We start from the raw sequence: 23,038 nt of genomic DNA on the forward strand, positions 1-23,038 counted from the left end.
TTTTCCTCAGAACAGAACTCATGGTGATGGCTAAAACATCGTGTATATAGTTATATAGCAAATGGAAATACATACCACATTACCACTGCGACCAATCTCATGATGGCTTCATTAAGTGAATCAAAGAAGTCTCTCAGGGCTTGTCCCTGTTCCTTCATGTTCCCAATCACGAAACCAAAGCACATGGAAAAAACAACCAGCCCCAGGGCATTGACTCCATTCACAGATCCTGGAACAGGAACTAGCTCTTCCCTGATCCGAGTGAGAGTCTCCATGGCCTCTGACACATTGTTTACCACGGCACCCAGGAGTGTTTCATTGGACTGAATAGGCACTTTAAAGCTTCTCTTCTCATAGCTGGTTTTAAACTTAAAAATAAAAAGCACAACAGGAATGAGCTGATTTTAATTTTTCTTTATACATTGCTGCCATCCAAATTTTCTACAATGATAAACATTATTCTGCATTCAGAAGATCCTGTAGAAAGTATGAAGTTATCTATCTATCTACCTATTTATCTACCTATGTGTCTGTTTATGTTTCTATGTATGTATGTATCTATCATCCATCTATCCTAATCTGTGGCAATTCCCTATTCTTCAGGAAGACACACATATTCATATAAATCACTACACACACACACAAACACACTCAAATACATAATATCATAAAATCATCATAGGAAAGAGATGTCTGGTGAAAGATAGTGTTCTAAATATGCATAATCATGTACTTTTGCTTTCTTCCAAAGCCCTAATAAAATCATTATAATGGGGTTTAAAAAAATTCATAAGCCTAGATGTTCAGAAGTTCTTTCCTTTTCTATGGGGATCATGCTATGGGATTATGGAGAAATCACCTAACATCCATTCTTTAAATTCCAGTTGTGCAACTGGGATAACTGGGCTGGGCTAACCTCCAAGGGTTGCAGTGGTGATCAAATTAAACATACTAGGTAAGAATACCATCTAAAAATGTAAGCTATTACATTAACATTGGTTAATGTGCACAATGAAAGGCCCTTCAGGAATTAGACCTGGCTGGAGATTGTAGTGGATTATTAAACATGCAAAAATCTCAAAACCAGGCTTCAAGCCATTTCTGATATCAATTCTTTTTTTTAATTGCATTCTTTTAAAAAATATTTTTAATTGTAAAGATTCTGTACAGAGGGGTTATAGTTACATAAGTAAGGCAATGGACAGATTTCCTATAGACCATTGTTACCCCCTCCTTCATATCATCAATTCTTAATGATATGTGCCTTCCTGATGAATAGCTGATGATGGCAATTCTCCAAATCTGTAGTGTATTTTTCTCTACCTCAAGAGATGGGTTTCCCCCACAACTTCTGCATAAGTTGGCCAGACAAGATTGCTGAGAACATTGCTGTGACCACAGAAAACAATTAAGCCTATTTTGCTATGCATTTAGCAACAGTAAGATTCCATGATAGTGAAGGTGGTAAAGTATCAGTCAGGGTCATAATGTGTAGCTCTTGACTAGTTAAAGGGGAAAAAAGGAGGCCATGCATGAAGTGCTCGGCCATGACTTTGTAAAATGAGACACTTTCTGGTCCATTGGGAAATTACTAGTCCCAAACAAGGACATGGCCAGCTGTCAATGCTGTGGTCACATCCTTGAACAATCAGTGGTATTGCTGACCATTTTAAGCAAAAGAAAATCGTATTCCAGTCAACTTTCTCATCTCTTTGCTTTGCTGGGTGCTTATGTATTTGATAGATTAACTTGGGTAGATTTTTCAATCCTGATTATCCTTTCATCTTAAATATAGCTTGTAGCCTTTTCAAAAGCAGCACCATCATTTGCATTTTGGTCTAAACCAACTAGATCTGGGGAGAAAATTTTGCTAACTCTTGAAAATCTTGTACATGCCAAAGTACAAAAAGTACAATAAATCTGCACCAGTCAGTAATTTTTCCATCTGAAAGCTAAAACAGCATTTTTTTATATCACTCAGTGCCAGCTGGCTAATTGGAATAGTCACCAACCTCATGGTGCTAGGGTTGGCTGGTTGTGTTAAAAGGTGTTTATTAGGGACTGGGAGTGGTAGAGAGCTTGCCTTGCATGCACGAGGCTCTGGGTTCGATTCCTCAGCACCACATAGCAGAAAGAGCTGGAAGTGGTGCTGTGGCTCAAGTGGTAGAGCACTAGCCTTGAGTTGAAGAGCTGAGGGACAGCATCCAGGCCCAGAGTGCAGGCCCCATGACTGACAAAAAAAGGGGGGTGTTATTATTTATTATTATCATTGTTTTATGAATAAAGGAAGTTAAGAGTTTAGCTGCTTAATTTTTTTTATTAAAAAAGGATTCTTGTAATGTACGTGTACATTACCTTTAAAAAATAGTCTTAATAGAATTTTTGTTGCTGTTGTTGTTGGACACGGAGCTTGAACTCCCTGAGCATTTTCCCTCAAGGCCAGCACTCTACCACTTTGAGCCAGTTTTCTAGTGGTTAATTGAAGATGAGTCTCATGGACTTTCCTGCCCTGGCAGGCTTTGAACTGCAATCCCCAGATCTCAGCCTCCTGAATAGCTAGGATAACAGGCCCATTGGTGCCTGACTTAATAGAATTTTTAAGAAGGAAGAAAAAAATCAAAGGAAGTCTTGGATGTGTAAACTCTGCTTCTCCATGAGATTGGCTTTTGTTTCCTTTTACAGATCCCAACAGGAAAGTTCGGAAATTACAACAGGGGTGAATTGACACCATCTGGAGAAGTGTTTGGAAACTATTATTTGATTCAGAATATCTGTTTTATATTTGGGGCAACAGAGCTTTTATAGTCAATTGAGGTTAGAATGAACTTTACTGATTTTTAAATCTCTTTATGGCAGAATGCATTTCTGCCCACTGCGCAGCAAGCTAAGATTTGCTTGACTATGAAGCTGAGGGGAAGTGGATATTACCAGAGCTTCCAGGTAGCTGTCTCATCACCCTGGGTGTTGATTTCTAGGAAGCAGAATGGAATAGTTGGAAGAGAAGAGCATGTATAGTCATCACAATGGATCTGAATTCTGAGTTCTGCATCTGCCATTTACTACCTGTGAGAACTTGTGCTGGTTACATAGGCTCTCCATTCTTAAACATGAGCGGCCTCATCAGTGAAATAGACAGTAATACTCATTGCATTGCTGTGAAGACTAAATATAACATTAGTGCTTGGCACACAGCAGGCATTCCATACATGATGGTGCCATTCCTTTCTGATATGGGTCTCCTTCAGAATCCCGAAGGCCCTTAATAGACTTCTAATAAACATTCCAATGATGTTTTTAAACCAAACCCAGGAACTGGAATAATCTCTCTAATCTTCTTTATAGAAAGCTGTTATGGAGTTTGCCTACTTCATGGGCTTTTGAGTGTCAGCTGTGGGGGGCAGGGAGAGAAGAAGACTGTCCTGATTAGCTATCTTAATAAAAACAGAGATTCAGTGTGGTATTTCTATGCAAGAAACACTGTGTCTAGCAGCTAGGGGGCCTTCAGTGGAAGGTAAGAGCCACCACTTTCCCCAAATTTCCCAGAGGATCCTCATGTTTTCCATGTGGTTGCAAGAGAAGTGATTTTTATTGTAGACAAATGGGGGTGGAAAAAAAGGGCTCTGCTTGGTTTAAATGCCAAAGAGGAATTTTAAAGGGGAATTAGTGGTTGTAGAATGTTTACCTGTTTAAAGCAGGCTTCCACCAGATTTGGAGGGAACATGTTCCTGCAAAGAAAATAGTAGTCACTTGAAAAATTTGGCAGAGAGGAACTTTGTTCCTTACATACTGCTTCATTGTGTCTAAAGCAAGGACTCCCTTGAACCGAGTACCAGATGGAAAAAGTGAAAAGTCATTTTTCTGACTTGAAATGGGACATATGTTTGTTCCTAAAGTGTGACCTATGCAATCTATATTTTGCAAAGAAGTGTTCAATTCAACTGCCATCTTGTCAGCCAAACACATTCTTCATTCAGCCAAGAATCAAAGAAGAATCAAAGGGAGGTCCAAATGCTTTTTGTTAGCACCGTGGCTGACTGAGCTTTTGGTCAGTCACAGTCATCTTTGGTATTGCACCAAGCGTTTAAGGAACAAAAGCTCTCAAAACTCATAGTTGGACGGTGGAACTTTTTTTTTCTGTGAAGATTTGTTAGACATTCTGGAGAATGGACATGAGATTGAATAGTTTTCATTGGAGACATGAACTTCAAATTTTGTGGTAGGGTTTGCCATGTCTTCAAAGACTGTGTCAGGATAATGTTCAGGCAATGATCTGGTCAGGGAATAGGACATTGACCAAGCTCTGGCATCCATTTATGTTAAAGAGGGAGTGGGTAAAATCACCATTAGAGAGCTAAGATTTCCATCTTAGACTTGGAGAAGAGACAGAACCAAGGTAGATATGAGCCAAGAATTCCAGATGTAAACTATCAAAATCAGACCTGAAGGCTATAAACTTATACCTTTCTTTGTATGATCCAGACTGCCCTGCTTCCTTTCCCTTCTATATGTTTGTTTTTTTATGCTAGAAGTGTGCTTTCAGAAGATTCCAGATGAATGCTCAAGTGACAGCATAGGGACAAGATGTTCATATACTCATCATTAGGGTAAAGAGGAAGAGAAACTCACAGGCCTCTGATAGACCAGGCTGGAGATCCCATTTTCAAGATCTCAGTTCTTCAAATAAAGATAGGAATTACAGTGAAAGACATTACAACAAAATACTCTTAATCCAAACTCCCTGAGGTAGAGTTCATGGAAATATGGTAAAAAAAAAAAAAACAGAAAAACAAAAAAACCCACTTTAACTATACAAACTAAACAAAAACATATTAATAGGTTGCTAACCTGGTATGGAATAATGTTATAGGGTGGCGTGTTATCTTCAGATCATTGTGATTGACTTCCTAAAAATGGTTTTGGAAAAGAAAGTTCCATGAGGGCTGGGCATAGTGGCTACCAGGGAGGCAAAGATAGGATTGTGGTTTTAGGCCAGCCTGGGTAAAAAAGTTAGTATCAGCCTCTTTTAGTCAGTGACACCTCCAAGGAGGGCAAAACAAAACAAAAACAGCTCTTGAAACTCTGTCTGAAAAATACTGGAAGCAAAAAAATGGGCTGTATTTGCCTGACAAGTGGAAAGTTCTGAGATCAAATTCCAGAACTGCCAAAAAGAAGAAAAAAAGAAAAACAAGCTCATGCCCCTTGCAGTTGGGTGGTAACTATAGATGGATCACATGAAGTCACCCACGGTAGGAATGAGGGGTGCTGCTGAGGATAGTCTCTGATCCTCTGCTGCCCCTATCTCCAGGGGGTCTAACTGCCACAGTTGAGATAGAGTGCAAAATCAGTCCCTTGGAGGAACTTCCTTCAGATGGTTGACGGAAAGCTTTTAGAATAGGTATCAAGTCCATTTGCAAACAAGTTGTTAATTAAGAAGGGGTGGGGGCTGGGAGGGAGGAAGTTCAATCTTGAGAAGACAAGTGTGATGGGGGACTGCAAAAAATGGATAGGGATCTAGAGACCTGTGCCAATACAGCTTCCATTTGTCCCTTTTCCATTTGTTCACTTTCCATTCTTCTCTGAGCCCTGGGAACTGACCTCCATGGACCGTGGCATATGAATTCCTTCACTTCTATGGGTCTAACAGCAGGTATTGACAGATCCCTGAGAAGTGGATGTATCCGTTGTATCCATGTATCCATTCCTCCAACTCTTTCCTTGACAGGCTAGTGGCAGCACCCTTCCTCCAATGAAAGCTAGGTGTCCTACTCTCAGGCCTTTCTCCCATGACTATGGCTCTTTCTTGGTTCCAGAAACAAAATAGCTTCCTAATACTGTTAATCCTCTGGCACCTCATCCCTTGGGGGTTCCTTCAACCCTGACAGCACCTTTGCAAACCTTCTTCACTGGTTAACTTCTGAGGGTGCAAGCATGCTCCTTTCTAAGACTTGACTGATACTAGGGCAGAAGTGTAGCGAGAGAAAACAGGAAAGTACCAAGATCAAATTTTGGCTCACTTCACAGTTCTGTGAAAGGCCAGTTCCCATCAAGTCTGTTTTCAAGAGTTAGATAAGACTCATTTGTAGTGGGTCTGGTTGTGACATAAAACAACGCTGGAGAAACTATCACTTAGTCTTTTATTACTGTTCTGTCAACTCTCTTTTTTCATAGGAAGTACAAAAAGAAAAAGCCAAGGAAAGGAGTGATCAGCAGATCTTCAAATACCCTGCTGGAAGCGTATTTTTACGTACAGTAAACAATGATACAGACCCAAGTTCTGAATTAACAGTCATGTGATTAGACTAAAAACTAGTCTTCAACATTAAGGCTTGTGAAAAGTTAAGAATGCCTAATATTCCAAGACAAACTGCACAACCGAGAGAACTTAGTGATGAGGTTCTGAATCCTAAAGGCAGGACTCTCAAAGTCTGTCACTTTCGCTTCTCCTCATTATTTCTAAGAGAATGGAAAATTGATCCTGGATTTATTTTCTGTGAGAAGATGCTTCTTTCAGATACTTCTTCCATGACTCATGGTACAAAGGATGAGGCGGTCAGAATATACCCAAGAGCTGGGCCTGCGAGGACGTACCTGATTAAATCCAGGAAGGCATCTGCAGCCGTCACTTGTACAATTTTGCCTTCTCTGTACATGTTTTCCTTTGTGCCCTTCCCAGGATGGATGATGATGACAATGATTATGCCAATCACCACAGCAATGATGGTGGTAGTCATGTAATAGACTACGGCTCGCATTCCCATCTTCCCTGATGCCTTACTATCTAGGGCCGCCATTCCTGGTGAAGGCAAACAGAAGATTTTTGGGAAGTCAGTCCAAGGGATTCTTTAGTGGGAGATAATGGGAACAACGTTTCCTTCTATACTCTCTTTCCCTTTGCCCACCCAGCAATACATACTATGAGAACTCGGCCCCAGATCTACTCAGATCACAAAAGGTGCAGGGGGAGGGGAAGCCATGGGAGATGTAGACACTACTTGTATCAGTGAACATGTGAGAGAACACATTTGCTGCCCTAAAAATTGATTCCGGGTGGCCAAATATTATCAGCTCTCTAATAGTTTGAAAGTGCATTTAACGTCTCTCCTCCATTTTCATTGGTTGGAAATACCTACAACTATGAGGCATAAGGTAGTATGTGTGTCTGTCGGTGTGTATAACAGGACACTAAACATTTCTGACAGGGTTTGATAAAGAGGAATCTCTCCTCTTTTTGCCAATTCAGTACTTTAACTTGAGTCCTATGTCTTCAGAAGGTCTCTTGTAAATATGTTGAATACATGAATTAATCAACTGAATGAACAGATGAATTAATATTTACTTATAAACTGAAAAAAATATTCGGGTAGGATAATCTAAGCTTATTCAAGTTCAAGCACTGTGACGATTCTCACAGGTGAACTGGCATTAAATAATTTTCCCCAAAATGTATCATTTTATATGTTTTGTAGAATCTTTTTTGATGTCTTTTATGCAAAATGTTATTATTCTAATTACTTGCTGATCTATCTTCAGTTTGCATTTCAAGTAAACATTAAGTTCTAAAACCCAAGTTCTCTGTTTTACTTCACCTCTTCTAATTAATCTTAAAACTATTAGGTTGGCGGAGTTCTTATTCGTGTACTCTGTCTTCTTCTACTTTGTCCCATAGGGACACATTTTGTTACATAAATCTAAGGTACCTTCTCATGTTAAAACACTTTCCCCCCTCATTTTCAGAAGTTTAAGTTTCACTTAGTTGAAATTGGAGACAAAACTGAAAGGTTTCTCCAATGGTGTAAACTAATTCAAGAGACATATCTCTTGGGTTGGAAAACAACTGGACCTGACATAAAACTCTCAAAAAACAAAATTATTAAGCTAAGGCCCAGTGGCTTATGCCTGTAATCCTAGCTGCTTAGGAAGTTGAGATCTGAGAATTCCAGCTGAAGCCAGTCTGGGCTGAAAAGTCTGTGAGACTCTTATCTCCAATCAACCACCAAAAAGCTGGATGTAAAGCTCTGGCTCAATTAATAGAGCACTAGCCTTGAGTGAAAAAGCTCAGGAATAGCACCCAGTCCCTGAGTTCAAGCCCCAGGACCAGTGCCAAAAAGCTCCCCCAAAACAAAAAACAAAAGCCAAACAAAAATCCACCTAAAAAACTACAATATGGGCTTTTCAGTTTCATTAGTTGTTCATCTCTTTTCTTCTTTCTTTATCCTCCTCAATCCCATTATAACACTAAAATCCAATTCTAGTATAATCCAATTATAGTTAGAGTGTTTTCCTTACTATTTAAAATTGTGATTCCATGAATGTATTACAGGTTATATTACATTGCAAGGTAGATAACAAATTTTAATGGTGGTTTCATATTAGATAGTGACCATGTTCACACAAATATATTTAGAAAAAGGTAAGTATTAAAAAATAGTGTCTATTGGAAAAAAATTATATTATGTGAAGTAAGCCAGGCCCCAAGAAATGTAGGTCCTATGGTTTCCTTTATTTGCAATAACTAGTATATGTTTAGGACAAGCAGAAAAGGTCAAAAGCTATGTATATATGACCATATAAGATGATGTTAAATGAAATGAACCCCAAGATAGGGACACAGTGTTTTTTTTCTTTCTTTCTAATGTTTTTAACATATTTATAAATATGCTATGTGATTTTTTTTTGTTTCTTTGGTATGTTCCTCCCCCACGGTATAATTCCTGTTTTCACTGTATTTGATGTTGGTACCCTGCATCTTGTATATATACATTTTTCTAATTTGGAGAGGGGAAGGACACACAATGCTTAAATAAGGATACAGGTTGACCCATTGTAACAATGAGATGTACAAGATACTATGTTGAAAACGAACTTTACAACTTCGGGGCCTGGGGAGGGGGGGAGGGAGGAGCTAGGGAAGTGGGGAGGAAAGGATGGTAGGGGAAAAAACAGAGGAGGAGGTAACAAAGCTCAGTAAAAAATGTACTCATTATCTTACTCATGCAACTGTAACCCCTCTGTACAATAAAAAATGTACAAAAAACAGTGTCTATGTCAGATAACACAGTTTAAGATTTGTCCAAATTTGGATTTGCTATGATTTAGGATTTACCCAAAACTATTGTTACAAAGGTAATTGGAGGTGAGAATTGAAGCACTGACTTTCCATTTACAGTGTCACTTATATCTGAATTATATAGTTTATAATGCTCATAGTATGCCCTTATTTAAATTTTCACATAGGATTATATTTTAACAAGAGCCCATTTGGCAGATTAAAAACTAACTCAAGTCTAACACTTTAGTTAACTTCAAGTAGAACGGAACAAGAACTCAAACTCAGGTATTACGTCATTCAACATGAGCTTCCTGCCCAAATGGACTTTAGTGTATGAACTTTAAACCACATTTATCTCTGTCTAGCTTCTTGATACCCATTGCTAAAAATCAATTTATTGAGATGGCACCGTTTAAATACGCCAGTTATGTTATAAATGATCTCAGCCAAAGTATCTCATCTCTCTATTTTCTTCTCAGGTATGAGTCACATGTCAAAATATCTTGGCTTTGCTGTGCTTGCAAAACTTTCTGTAGGAAGGGGCTCACTCTTTCCCATGACTGTCTGAAGTTGGCACCGTAGCCAGCAATCCCTCTGGTTCCTTTCCTGTCCACTAATGTAAGTACAAAAGGCCAGATATTTGACCCTCTTGCCCACAATGGCCAACCTGTGCTATTCAGGGAGAACGCTGGTGGTCAAGACAGCACTAAGACCCCAGCCTGACAGTGGAATGGCAAAAACTATCTCAATACCCACAGCTATAAGGCTAACAACTCTTGGAGATAAATTTTATAGGCTTAAAAATATTTCAGAAAATGAAAACCAACATGCAAGTATTTTCTCCAAACTTTCTAATTTCGAGATAGCTGAAGAAAACCATCAAAAGACATTTTCTTAGCACACAAGAGAACCAACAGCCCAAATGAGGCCTCCTTCACCTCTGTGTATGGGGTCTTTTAAAAAGAAAATAAACTGACATTGTTTCCACGCAGGAAAGGGACAGATAGGAACTCTTTAGAGGCCGTTTCTCTCCTTTTCCTACAGGAGTCCTATAGGATCACTTGCTCATCTCAGTTCTTTGGATATTCCAACTTGTAAAACTAAAGAAACCACCAGCAACAAGGCCATGCCCTGTTACCGGGGCAACAGCAGGACAGATGTACACATCTGCTACACACACAATGACCTTGATACTGGTGGGCCAGGAAAACAGGAAGAGCTCTGGAAGATAAAAGTCCAAGTGAGCAGAGCATCGTCCTTCTCTCCCACACCGGAACCCTGTGACCATCCTCTTGCCCCAGCCTCATGAAATATGAGAGACTCAGCTTTATACTAGAGAGTAAACACACATGTCAGAATGTCTGGGCAAGGCCTAAGTGCTAAATCACTTTGTATGAAGGGAAGCTTCGGCAGAGATCCCTAAATGTATGGAAAGGGAAAGTTGTCATTCATTTTACAATATAGGAGAGAAAGGACACTGGGGTGGTGGCGAGACAGGAAATCACATGGGCATGGAGGTACTTGTCAGGGTGATTACAGGATCCACACATTCATCGAAGTATATGTTTGAGGCACACATTTAGATGTAGTAAGGGTAAAAAATGATCTTACTGTCTTTGTTTTCATTGTATCTGGGCTTATCTAAACCAGGTTTATTTTTTTACTGGGAAAATCAAGACTCTCTTACTTACTCTTTACTGGGAAAACCAAGACTCTTGAAACACACAAAAAAGTCTTATATTGTACTCTCACTTGAGTACCATGATAACTCATCTGGGTACAAAGGGTTTGTGTGTTCTGTAGATTTTGAGTACACTTTCATGTTGATCCCTTGACTCATTTATCAGGTCCTGTTTCTGACTGATGCTATGTTTATTTGATTCAATGTCAATTATAGAAATGTAGATATTGCTGATGACTATGTACAAAGGAAGAAACAAGAGACCAGAAAAGTTAAGTAACTTGCCTAATGTTGCGCAGCTAATTTGTGGCAATGGCAGAGTCCAAACTTACACATCCCAAAGAGTATCCTTGTGGCGAGACCCCTCTTTTTTTATGGGCAAGCTGGGAATTACACTTGCTTGTCATCTATGCTGATTTTTCTAGCCTTCTTACACTGATCTCAATGTTGACCTGAGTTCCCTGGCTATAGGAAATTCTATGGAGAGAGGTAATTGTGGAAGGTCTCTGTCTAATTTTTCCACATTCCTTAGATCTCCTGGAAGATTACATTGATTAATGCTACCTATCAGAAGGGATAGAGAGATATGATAGAGCACCATAAATTCTTCTTCATTTCTAGAAAAACAGGCCAGAGAATGCACATTCTAGTAGAGGTTGGAAGGCCATGAAATCTTGCTGCCTGTGAACATTGAGGCTTATTAGCCTTTCTGAAAAAAAAAATCTACCTATCAAGCCAGGTCTATCAAGCCAGGCGTCGGTGGCTCACGCCTGTAAACCTAGCTATTCAGAAGGCTGAGACCCAAGAATCATGGTTCAAAGCCAGCCTGGGCAGAAAAGTCCTGTGGAAATCTTATCTCCAATAAACTGCTCAAAAATGGGAAGTGGTGCTGTGGCTCAAGTGGTAGATTGCTAGCCTTGAGCATAGAGGTTCAGGGACAGCGCCCAGGCCCTGAGTTCAAGCCCTGCAATTAACAAGAACCAAAAAAAGCCCACTACCTATCAATAACCAATCATCAAGCAGGCAAACTGGAAATCTATCAGATGTTCACCATTGAATTAAGTGCCAAAAAGAGACTGAACAGGATGATTTCTAGAATGTTAAGGATTAAAGTTTTGCTTCAAACACCGGGTAATTTAGTCAGTAGTCATAGAAGAGAGGAGAGGAAGAGAATTTCTTGAAGTAAACATGTAATTACTTCTTTATTAAGAAGATAGTCTTTCAGCAATCTATTTAGCACAACAAATATGCACCAAATTCATGGTATTTTTTTTCTTTTTGGAAAGGCAAGGAGGGAGTGTTTCATAAATATGTATGTTAGAACTCTGTACGTCTGCATTATAAATTAGATTTCTTTTGGTACAATATTTGCTGTGGCTTCTTGGATAAGTGGAAGATATTTTCAGCCAGATATTAAAGGGTAATGCAATTGATGCAACTTTCCAAGGCTTTGTCATTTGCACGGATTTTATTTTCTTGTCTGCTGAAAAATCTATGTTATAAATGAACATTTTTCAGTCCATGCTCCCCTCCCTTCCCGCCACAACAGTTCCTATCTCTAGGTTTTGAAACATGAAATCTATAAAAGCAGGCTTCTGTTTTGAATTGTCTTTCCACATATCCTCATGATGCTTCATTGTTCTTCCAAGGCCTCTGGACCAGGCCCAGAAAGAGCAGAGAAAGGCGAGGGTAGCTGCTGATTCAGGAAGACTGTTCTGCTTCGGTTTTCAGTTCATTTTAGATGTACGCCTCTACAATACGCTTCTCAAACATGCGTCTAATGAAAGCCGCCTGTTCCCAGCCCTCCTAGAATTTCAAGAGGGGGCCGTTTACAGCAAGAAACCCAAGGATGAGCTCTAGTGTGTACCGTATTCATAGGAATACAAGGTGATGGAGTTTTTAAGATAGAAAAACTACACTTTAAAAATACCCTCATAGTTTCATATTGAGACATAGGTCTCTGTGTCTAGAGCAGCTGTCCTTGCTGGCTTTAAGGCATATGGTCACCCCAGAAAGAAGAAGGGGGCAGAGGACCCAAAATACCAAAGAAATCATTTGAAATTTCTGTTGAAAAACTATCAGCATATTTTCTGCACCCAAGAATTTTCTTCTGGCCCCTTGATAAATTAGAGTACAACACACTACAATGTTCTGTGATTCTATGGGTTCTGGAACAGAAGGCTAATCTTTAAAAGGTAGGTTCCAAATTGTTGGTTAAGAATGCTTGTATCACAATTTTGAAGCATTTCCTGTAAGACGATTGACGATTGTAACCTCAGAACTTGGTCTAAAAGACCAAGGACTTAAGGCCAAACTCAGGCATTCTAAGAAGCACATGCCTTTAAAAAAAATTATGGCACAGTAATTTAAAATGCAGGCTGTGCCAGTGGAATATCTGGATTCTACTTCTGACCCTACTGCCACGTGGCCCCTTTAAGTTTCTCAGTTTTCTTCTCTGTAAACTGTGAATTACCACAGCTTTCTCCTAGGGTTTTCAGTGGGACAAAGGGACTCCTAGATGGTACGTGGCACACAGTAAGAACTCAAGAAGTGCTAGCCATTATGATTACTAATTAAGAAGATAAATGATAAGTATACTATTCACCAAGGATTATTTTACCTCTCCAAGCCTCCAATGCTCATCTAGACAAAAAGATTAAACAAACAAAGCAGGCCTTTGATAAATGATGGTTACATTCGATCTGTCTTTCTCTACTAGGCTTTCAATGCCAAGAGAGTGGGACACTTGGTTTTATTCATTGCTGTAGCTTCAGTGAAAAAAACAAAAACAACCAAATCCAAAGCACCATTAGAATAGTGCCTGATGTTCTAAAAGGTATTCAATAATTATTTGTTGATTAAATGGTCATTGTTATTTGTTGTGCTGAGGAGAGACAATATTCCTTTTTTTGACACTTAGATTGGGTTACTGTAAGGATTATAAATATTAACTTTGCTTTATTTGGAAATGTTCTGAAATTCAGACTTGCGAAATTGTCAGGTGGGTTGGATTTCCCTCGATTAATTCAAAATAGTGAAGTTCATTCTGTCTAGAAAAATGAGAGATAGACATTCTGCAAACAGCAGCTAAGCAAAGCCAGCCTCCTCTGGGACTTCATTTCTGGAGCTGAGGGCTCATTTAATGAGTCATCATAGATGGTCAGCAAAGGGGCTGGCAATGTGGCTTAGTGGTAGAGTGCTTGCCTAACATGCATAAAGCTCTGGGTTCGATTCCTCAGTACCCCATACACAGAAAAGGCCAGAAATGGTGCTGTGGCTCAAGTGGTAGAGTGCTAGCCTTGAGCAAAAGAAGCTCAGGAGCAGTGCCCAGGCCCTGCGTTCAAGCCCCAGGACTGGCACACACTCAAAAAAAAAAAAAAAAAGGTCAGCAAAACAGGATGCTACCAAACCTCTTCTTATCATCACAGGCACTCTTCCTTCCCATCCTTCCTTTTTCTTCTCTTTCTTTGCTATTTCCCCCATCCTTTGTTAATATAATTCATTCTCTCAGATGAGCCTACACTAATGTTATTGTTCTATCTGTCCATCATCATCAGAGGAAAGATAAAAAGACAACAAAAGAAGTGTAGAAACAGAAATGGTAGGAGAGATGAAATCTAAACAAGAATGGAGGTGATGAGACCAGTTTAGTAGGTTATCACTGGTATTTTTTATCAATGAATGAAAGAGAAGAGAAGAGAAAGTACCAACATGCATCGTGTGTGGTTAAAGAAAGTATTGATTCATGTTTTTAGCTCTGTATGTAAGTGTACATGTGTCAGGACACAATGTAAAAATGCATTCTTTCATGTAGGTTCAAGTTTGCCAACTCAGAGGAGAGCAAGGACCTTAAGAAGGAGACCTTCCGATTATCAGTACTTTTTATGACCTTGGGCTAACCTACCATATGCCATTCTCTTCATGGAACTTTAAGAAAGCAACTAACTTTTATTAGTGATTCCTAGTGAAAACTGTTAAAACATCTTTGTAAAGAGCTAAGGAAGATTGTGTAGCATTTGCAGTCAATTAAGTTACAAGTCTCTCTCTCTTTTTTAACCAGGGACCATAGTTTCCTTCCTATGATGGCTGTTCATAATATCCCCAGACTTGCTAGGTCATTATCCATAACATCATTTAACTTTATAAGATTGTATTGCATGAAGCCAAGTAAAATACTGCTTGTGATGGCCCATAATTTATCAGGCAAATTGATTAAAAAAAATTGACCCTGAAAACTAGTGAAAGAATCTTTTTCTTTGAGCTGTAGTGTTCCCTAGGAAAAAAAAATGAAACGTCAAAAAGCAAAAGAAAAACATTTTTTTTGAGGTTATGAAGTGGAAAAACTCAGTGGAGCAGACAATATTACCAGTGGGCAGAAAAAGTCCAATAAATCACTTTTATCCCTAGACGGGTAAGGACTGAGCAAACAATCCTTTTCTCTGGGTACCATTAGCAGCTAAGAATGAATGTACATATAAGGAAACAGTGGGGGTGAATGGAGATCCAAATTTTACACCACTGTGACCTCTAATATTAAAGAGATTCTAGTGTCGTTTGGGTTAACCCGTGGGTGCAGGCGACCTCGCATGGGGACTGGCCAATGGGGACCTGTGAGTGATGGTGCCTTGCTCTTCTCTCTGCGCTGGTTGGTCCCCGACCTCCCAATAGAGTCTCCCTGCAGCCTGGCCCAGGCGTGTGATGGTTCTGGACCTGAGGTTTCCCCAGAGCCCACCGCTGGGACTTCCTCTCTCACCAAGGTCACCGGAAAACTCTGAATTTCTCTTCTCAGAGGCCCACAGCTGTCGGCAACGAGACCCACTGCGAGGTGATTTAGATACCCATTTACCCTTCGCATTAGCCCATCCTTCGCTCACAGTATTGGAATGTGCCACACAATATGCTTTTTTGAAGAGGAACCAGAGAGTCATTCATCTTCTTTATGTGTGCTAAGCAGAGCAAGAGCGAGAGGCGAGCGGACCCGCGACCGGGCTGGGGAGTAGTGATTAGTAACAGCTGACAGCCTCAGACCAAGACCCTTTCTTTGGTTACCTCATTGTTAACTGCTGAGCATAAAGGAATGACTGTCCTTCTGCCAAGATTTAGAAACCCAGGACCACAGAAAACAGCAGCGAAAAGGGAAATGTGTGTCGGGAAGCAGAAGCAACGGGCAGACTAAAGTGACTTGTGGTCATACCTGTAGAGCTAGCTTGGAAAGAAGCCTCTATCCAGTGGGAAGATGTGACGCCCTTTAAGGGGACAGGGTGGCCCGGAGGGGCACATCCACAGTCACCCACCCAGAGCACTAACATTAGTGGAAAGTAGGTGAAGTCACGAACAGAAGGAGCTGTGGAGGCAATGAATTACTTTGATTTAATGAGAGGAAGTTCTTTGAGGACCCCAGAGTCTCCCCCCACCCCTTTCCTTTTCTCCCTAAAGAATCGTGACTTAAAATCAGCCACTTAGATGAGTAATTTGCAATTTCCAAAATAGCCCTCTTTCCTGAGGATTGTGCTTCCTCTATGGAAAAGACCTGGCTTGCCATCCTTGAGGAAGATGATCAGGACAGCGAGTTTCCTAGTTGGCAGAATACTCAATGGCCATCACTGAATTCTTCAACTGGGCTCTACTTGTCCAAGGTTAACCAAAGGGCACCTCTAGCTGACTGCACAGCATGTCAGACTTCAAGGGGTGCCCTTTCTTCCCACGGAAGGCCTGTCTCTCACAGAAAGAAAAGGAATTGAACTGAAAGCCTCATGGAAGTGGAAAGCAACATATGGGTGTTGAAAAGCAGTTGGACCTGGCCATGCTTCCCAAGAGAACAGCTGAACCAGCAGGCGGGGCCTGACTCCTGGCCAGGCACTGAGTTTGGGGAGTTAGCTGACTCTTGGGGCCAAAGAAGCCACACACACAGTGTGAACCAATGTCCACCCTCCTCCAGTCGGACCTCAGTTCCTTGGCATGGAAAGATTCTGGGACCAGACACAACCTTGAGTACTCTGAATTGGACTGAGGTTAAGTTTGTGTCGTGAGACTGAAATGCAGATTTTTTTTTCCCTTTCAAAAAGATGTTTTTCTTGTTTAAAAAAAATCAGAGAATAAAGCATGTTCACAAGATCTGTTTTCTGAATTAAATCCAGAGATGTGAATTTTACTTACTCCATAAAAGAATGCAGAATAAAGAAAATTCAAATCTACATTTTGGCCAGTAAAGAGAGTGTGCTGAATTGAAATCTATGGAGATGGTATTGAGTGTTGAGGACAGGAGAAAGGGAAGGCTGTGGAGAGAATTGACAGAATGCAGGAAGGGAAAACACCAAAGAGGAGAGAATGTAAGACTGAAAAGGAGAGAAAAATGGATGGAGCAAAAGTTCACTAGGTGCTTTTATCGCAGCATATTTCCTGGGCTGTAGCCAACATCAGTCCCTTTTAGATCTGATTAGTTTTCTCAGCATTTAAAAGCTCATCAATTGTTCTTACCTAATCTATAAAGGAATAGTCACACCCAGAGACTCAGAGATAATATTCTTACAGCTACCTGCACCAAACAATAAAGCAATATCACCTCATAAAGTAAAACAAAACAAAACAAAACAAAACTGTGCTCAGCTCTGGAATTGGTCAGTTTTCCTCATCTTTGCCTTATGCATAGTGAGAGAAAATTCTCTCCTTGGAACCAGAAAAATGACGTTTTTGCCTCTAAAACCAAGAACAACAAATGGAATTGTATTGTTCCTGATATAGTCCACAAGTTGTGGCCAACACTTTTATAGTTTTCTTTCTCTTCTTTCCCCAGAGAATGGAGGTGTTTCATACTCTATAATATGAATGTGTAGAATTTCTTTTTCCTTCTCAACTTCCTAGTTTAATGTCTTCTTTCAAGAAGTATTAAAAAAATACTTCAGGGAGGGAAGGGATGGTAGGGGAAAAACAAAGGAGGAGGCAATAATGCTTGGTAAGAAATGTACTCATTACCTTGCTCTTGTAACTATAACCCCTCTGTACAGTATTTTTACAATAAAAAAACATATAAAAATACTCCAAAAATAGTTGTGAAAGTCTCAAACTTCACTTATCCTAAATAGACTTCAGGGATCTAGGAGGGTACTCAAAGAAAGAAAGCTAAACTACAACTGGCTGATTTGCTATTGATGGGGTGGAAGGATACATGGGTGTGGGGGCTGGTAGAATACTTTGTTAGCATGGAGCTGAGGAAGAGGGTGGGTAGGAGTACAGTCATCAATGTCTGCAAAAGCACACTAGCACGTATGGATACATTTTTGTAAACTACTTATAGTAAATTACACCCCTACACACACCCTCCCCAAATGTGAGAGTGTGTGAGTAGTGAGTATATTGTCATTACAAAGGAAATAGGGATCAAAGGCTTATCCACAATGTAAAGGGAGACAGGTTGCAAAATACTAATTTTAAATGAACAATTCACAGAGCTATGACTACCTCGTTGCAAGTAATGAACTGACTTGGTTAAATTATTTAAGGATAACTTGCTTCTCATAGAAGTATTAATTGCTTCCGGAACCTAAAAGTTTTCATGGATCCATGTATTTATTCAACATTTATTAAGCATCTTCTTGACTATTCTGGCCAAAGACATGGTAATTAGGCTTCTAATATGCAAGTGTTCTTCTGTATCCTCAGAAAATGGCTCCAGAACCATCCGATACACCAAATCTGTGGATGTTCTCATTCTTTATGTAAAATGATGTAGTATATATTTGTAACTTACACACTCACACCCTAATGCCCCCCCACCAAACAATGCAAATGCGATGTACTAGTTGTTACAGTAGTCATTAGCATATAGCAACAAAAATGTCTGTGCATGCTTAGGACATGAAAAATTATTTCTTTATGAATATTTTTGATGTATGGTTGGTTGCATTTGCAAATGTGGAATCTGCAGATACAAAAGTTTAACTGCCCTGAACAAATCACACACAAAATTATTCATGTGAGTGATGTGGAGTAGAATTGAGAAGAAAACTGGGAAATTTGTTGATGCATATTGTTGTACTAATCACTGTGAGCTCTAGAGCCTGCTTGGTCTGAATCCTGACTCCCCAACTTATTTGCTAAGACAAGGCAAGATATATGACCGCTCTGTGTCTTGTTCTGAGGAGCAAGTAAATTACCATACTGTTAGTTGGTCCATGATGCTAGTGATGGTTTTACTTAGTATTGTTTTAAATAATAGCTCTGAAGGCTCCTTGGAATACCACAACAGATTGGGAGAACTCAGTAGAATGATATTCTCTCTTACCAGCCACAGTACTGTGCTCTTTATCTTTTTTAATCTTCCCAAATAACCCTTCCTGGTGGAGACAAAGGCAAATGTGCAAATACATTATAGAAACACTAAGACTAAGCCACTTGCTTCTAAGCACACAGCTAGTAAGTTGCATTACTGACATTTGGACTCAAATTTTTCCCATTCTGGAGTCCAGTTTTTAATCATCACACTTACTGCTTTGGAGATTCATTGCAAGATAAATTCTTTGCACTGGGTTGTATCAGCCATTGACTTGAATTTGATCCGCCTAATGAAGACTCATTTTAAGTCTTGGTCCTGGGGCTTGAACTCAGGACTAAGGCACTGTCCCTAAGCTTTTTAGCTCAAGGTTAGTGTTCTACCACATAACCAAAGCTCCACTTCTGGCTTTTTGGGAGTTAATTGGAGATAAGAGTCTCATGGACTTTCCTCCCTAGGCTGGCTTCGAACTTCGATCCTCAGATCTCAGCCTCCTGAGAAGCTAGTATTACAGGCGTATGCCACCAGCATCCAGGACATCATCTATTATAGTAAAAGAGGATTTTGCGTATGTTGTAAAGAATGGCAAGAGGCCATTGTCACAATGTGAGGCTAAACCAGATTCAGTTTTCACATTTCTCACTGAACTGGAAAATACTAACATGGTAACTGAAGTTTGAAGGTAATATATTAGTGGATATCTTAAATCCACAAGGAAAGAAGGAAAACTCAATCCTGGATACAAGTGCATTGGGTACCTCTAGAACTCCTCAGCCACTGAATGAGCTGTAGCTTCCCCTTCCCCTCAGTCTGTTTAGTCCCTCAGTTATAAAACTTCCTTTAAATGCATCTATAAGGTGGGCACTAGTGGCTCACGCCTATAACCCTAGCTACTCAGAAAGCTGAGATCTGAGGATTGCTGTTCAAAGCCACCCGGGGTAGGAAAGTCCGTGAGACTCTTATCTCTAATAAACCACCAGAAAACTGGAAGTGGCGCTGGGGCTCAAGTGGTAGAGCACTTGCCTTGAACTGAAGAGCTAAGGGACAGCACCCAGGCCCAGAGTTCAAGACCCACGACCAACAACAACAACAACAAAAGCACCTATGAAGAGGTTTACAAGCTACTGGAGTAGCTCTTCATCAATGGGCAGCTTTGACTTAGCGATAACAACAAACCCCAAATAAAAACCAAAACCCACAAGTATTTACAAAAAAACCCAACAACAAAACCCCCCCTGAAATGTGGTTCCCAGAACTCTTTTCATTTCTGGATGAATCTAGAGTAACTCTTTTCCATATTCACCAGGGTGATTTGGTCTTTATTTTTCTCCAATCGTTCTCATGTGTTAGTATTTCTAGATGATCCCCAACTAGAATGCTGCTCTCTTCCTCCTAGCCAATGCCTTCATGCTCAGCTCAAACCTCTTCTCATCTTCCTTTCCTCCTCGAGTTTATCTTCTTCCTGCCAACCGATACTGCTTCAGTATTCCCTAGCTGTGCCTTGAGTTTTCCTGTCCCTACATCTTTGCTTTCAGGGCATCCCCCATGTTTGTCCTCATTTCCTGAAGAAATCCTTATTGCTAGCCCTCCCACCCCCGAATTCCCATAACACATTATTTGCATATCTTGGCTTCATCCTGCTTTGTTTTATAGTCATGTTCATACCTGTTGGGCTTGCCATTGAAATGTTCAACTCCTTGAGACTAGAGATTGGCAATGTCTCTTTGTATCTTTATTGCCTTTACTGGTTAGCACATTGCCTGCCCAAAACAGGAGCCCAATAAATGTATCTTGGATGGAATTCAACACTCTCTTAGTAGCTACTCTGCTTTGTCAAAGTCTCTCCTGAATGTGCTCAGAACTAAACAAATTACTCCCAACACAGTGTGACCAGTGCGGAGTACAGTAGACTATTAATATTTCCACTGAGGAAGCACACAGCGACATTCATTCTTTTTAGCCATGACTTCCTACGGTTGGTTCATATTAAGCTTCTAGTCACATGAACCGCTGCCAAGCTCAGTTGTTCCCCATCCTGTAATTGCACAACTGCCTTTTGAATCTAAAAGCAGAAGTGTACATTTATTCTCCACACAATCTCATCTAGTTGGTTTCTATCCAGCACTGAAGCCTATTGAAGGCATTTTGATTGTTGTCACAGGCAGATGTAGTAAAAGCTATCCTTTTAGGGGGCTTATGTCATCTGACAAAAATGCTAGTAGGTATAGTCTGTGTCTTTGAGTTGTTGATAAAAATATGGAACAAGACAGTTATTATGAAAAGTCTACCAGGGTAATTTGACAGGTGTCTTCCAGATTGATAGAGAGCTTTAAAAGCTCGTAAGTACAGCCCGGTTCCAAATCCATGTCACTGTGTTGTTTTGTTTTTAAATAAGACCGTCTTATTGCCAAACATATTAGGAAAGATTCTTTATTTTTCAGCAGAACCAAAACAAATTGTTATCTCACAGCCAAAAACTTATTATAGGGAATACTTTAAAATATAAAAAGCGATTCTATAGTACATGAAGCTATTTCAAGATGTTTTGCTGGAACACTTTAAAACTGAGCCTGTAACTTTACGAAGTACCTCTGTTTTTCTAAAGCCATCAGTAGTATAAGAAAAATGTGTTTCGAAACTGTTAAGCCATTGTGGCAGGTAAAATAAAAGGTTACCAAGGATGAGATTGAACTTAAAGTCAAGATGATTATTTTTATCACTTTCAGGTGGGAACACATGTGACCTGAATTGTAATACCAATACTCTCAAACATTTATAACTTCAGATGGAAACTATGCCTTGCTGTATTTGCTAATTACAGAGGACTTACCATACACCAGGCTCTGTCCTAAGTTAAGTGAAACCATGTAGCATTTGTTGCCTGTAACTTGTCCTCAACTCATGTATTTTTTATTTGTTTGGTGTTGGGGATCAAACCCAGAGCCTTGCAGGAGCAAGGCAAGCTCTGAAACACTGAGCCACATGCCCAACCCTGCACTCATTTGAATGCCGTGGAAACTTGCTTGTAACGAACATGATTCCACAGGGAACCCACAAACACCCTTGGAAACCAAGTCTGTCATCAAAAATGCCAAAATTAGCTGCCTAAACTGGGGCTAAGTCATGACTGAGGCCTTCCCAGTTTGGCAAGTAAGGCCAAAGGACACAGAAGGCTCAGTGGTGAACAAAACGACACCACGAGTTAGTGGTGAGGCTGAGGCACAATAAAAACCCGTGACTTTTGTTAGTATGAAGTGGTTTAAAGTTGATAAATGGACCAACTTGTAACTGGCTATATTTACAATAAATAAACTTTCCCCAATCTTGGAAAGTCATATTTTTCTCTTGGTAGCTTTAAAAAAGGATAGTAGAAAATGTAGTGACTTTGTTTAGTCAAGGTCACAAGTAAACAAATAAATGAACAGTTTCTCATTTAAAACTGAGTACGTACAAGCCCAGCACTTGGGAGTCTGAGGCTAGCCTGTGTGACATTGTGAAACCCGGTCTCAAAAAGCAGTGGGAAGGTGGCTCAGTGGTAGAGTGCTTGCCTTGCATGCACAAGGCCCTGGGTTCGATTCCTCACGACCATATAAGCAGAAAAAGCTGGAAGTGGCGCTGTGGCTCAAGTGATAGAGTGCTAGCTTTGAGCTGAAGAGCTGAGGCATAGTGCCCAGGTCCAGAGTTCAGGCCCCACGACCAGAAAAAAAAAAAAGCAATGGAAAAAACTACCACCCCATCCCCATGAAGCATTGACAAGCAGCCATGAACAGGACTCAGGATGCTGCAAGACAACTGAAAGAGAGAAATATGTCCCAAAAGCTCAGTGAGTGACCCAGCACAAACATACTCACTTTTTGCTACTATTGCTACTTATATTTCCACTCCATAAGTAAGGACTGAATGCTCACATAGCTTTCCCCACAGGAATTGCTCTGTGTAAGTACAGCTAACCTGAGTGTACTTTTCATACACACACACCCCCTGTCCCCTGCCCACTGTGCCCACCTCCCCCTCCCTCACCACAGTGGGCCCCTGTTCA

General features: G+C 40.2%; 1 protein-coding gene across 3 annotated transcripts in view; it reads right to left on the reverse strand.

Moving 5' to 3' along the window:
* The window catches only part of Slc1a3 (solute carrier family 1 (glial high affinity glutamate transporter), member 3), an 87,841-nt gene that overhangs the window by 10,216 nt on the left and 54,587 nt on the right, over nucleotides 1-23,038 (reverse strand). For all 3 annotated transcript variants that reach the window (XM_013018664.1, XM_013018665.1, XM_013018666.1), the window contains 3 exons: nucleotides 6,589-6,793; nucleotides 3,683-3,725; nucleotides 76-368 (listed from right to left, as the gene is read on the reverse strand). In XM_013018664.1, coding sequence (XP_012874118.1) covers nucleotides 76-368; nucleotides 3,683-3,725; nucleotides 6,589-6,793 — 541 coding nt within the window. The remainder of the gene's footprint in view (nucleotides 1-75; nucleotides 369-3,682; nucleotides 3,726-6,588; nucleotides 6,794-23,038) is intronic.

The sequence above is a fragment of the Dipodomys ordii genome, unplaced genomic scaffold, assembly GCF_000151885.1.
Source record: "Dipodomys ordii isolate 6190 unplaced genomic scaffold, Dord_2.0 Scaffold41, whole genome shotgun sequence".
Classification (NCBI taxonomy): Eukaryota; Metazoa; Chordata; class Mammalia; order Rodentia; family Heteromyidae; genus Dipodomys; species Dipodomys ordii.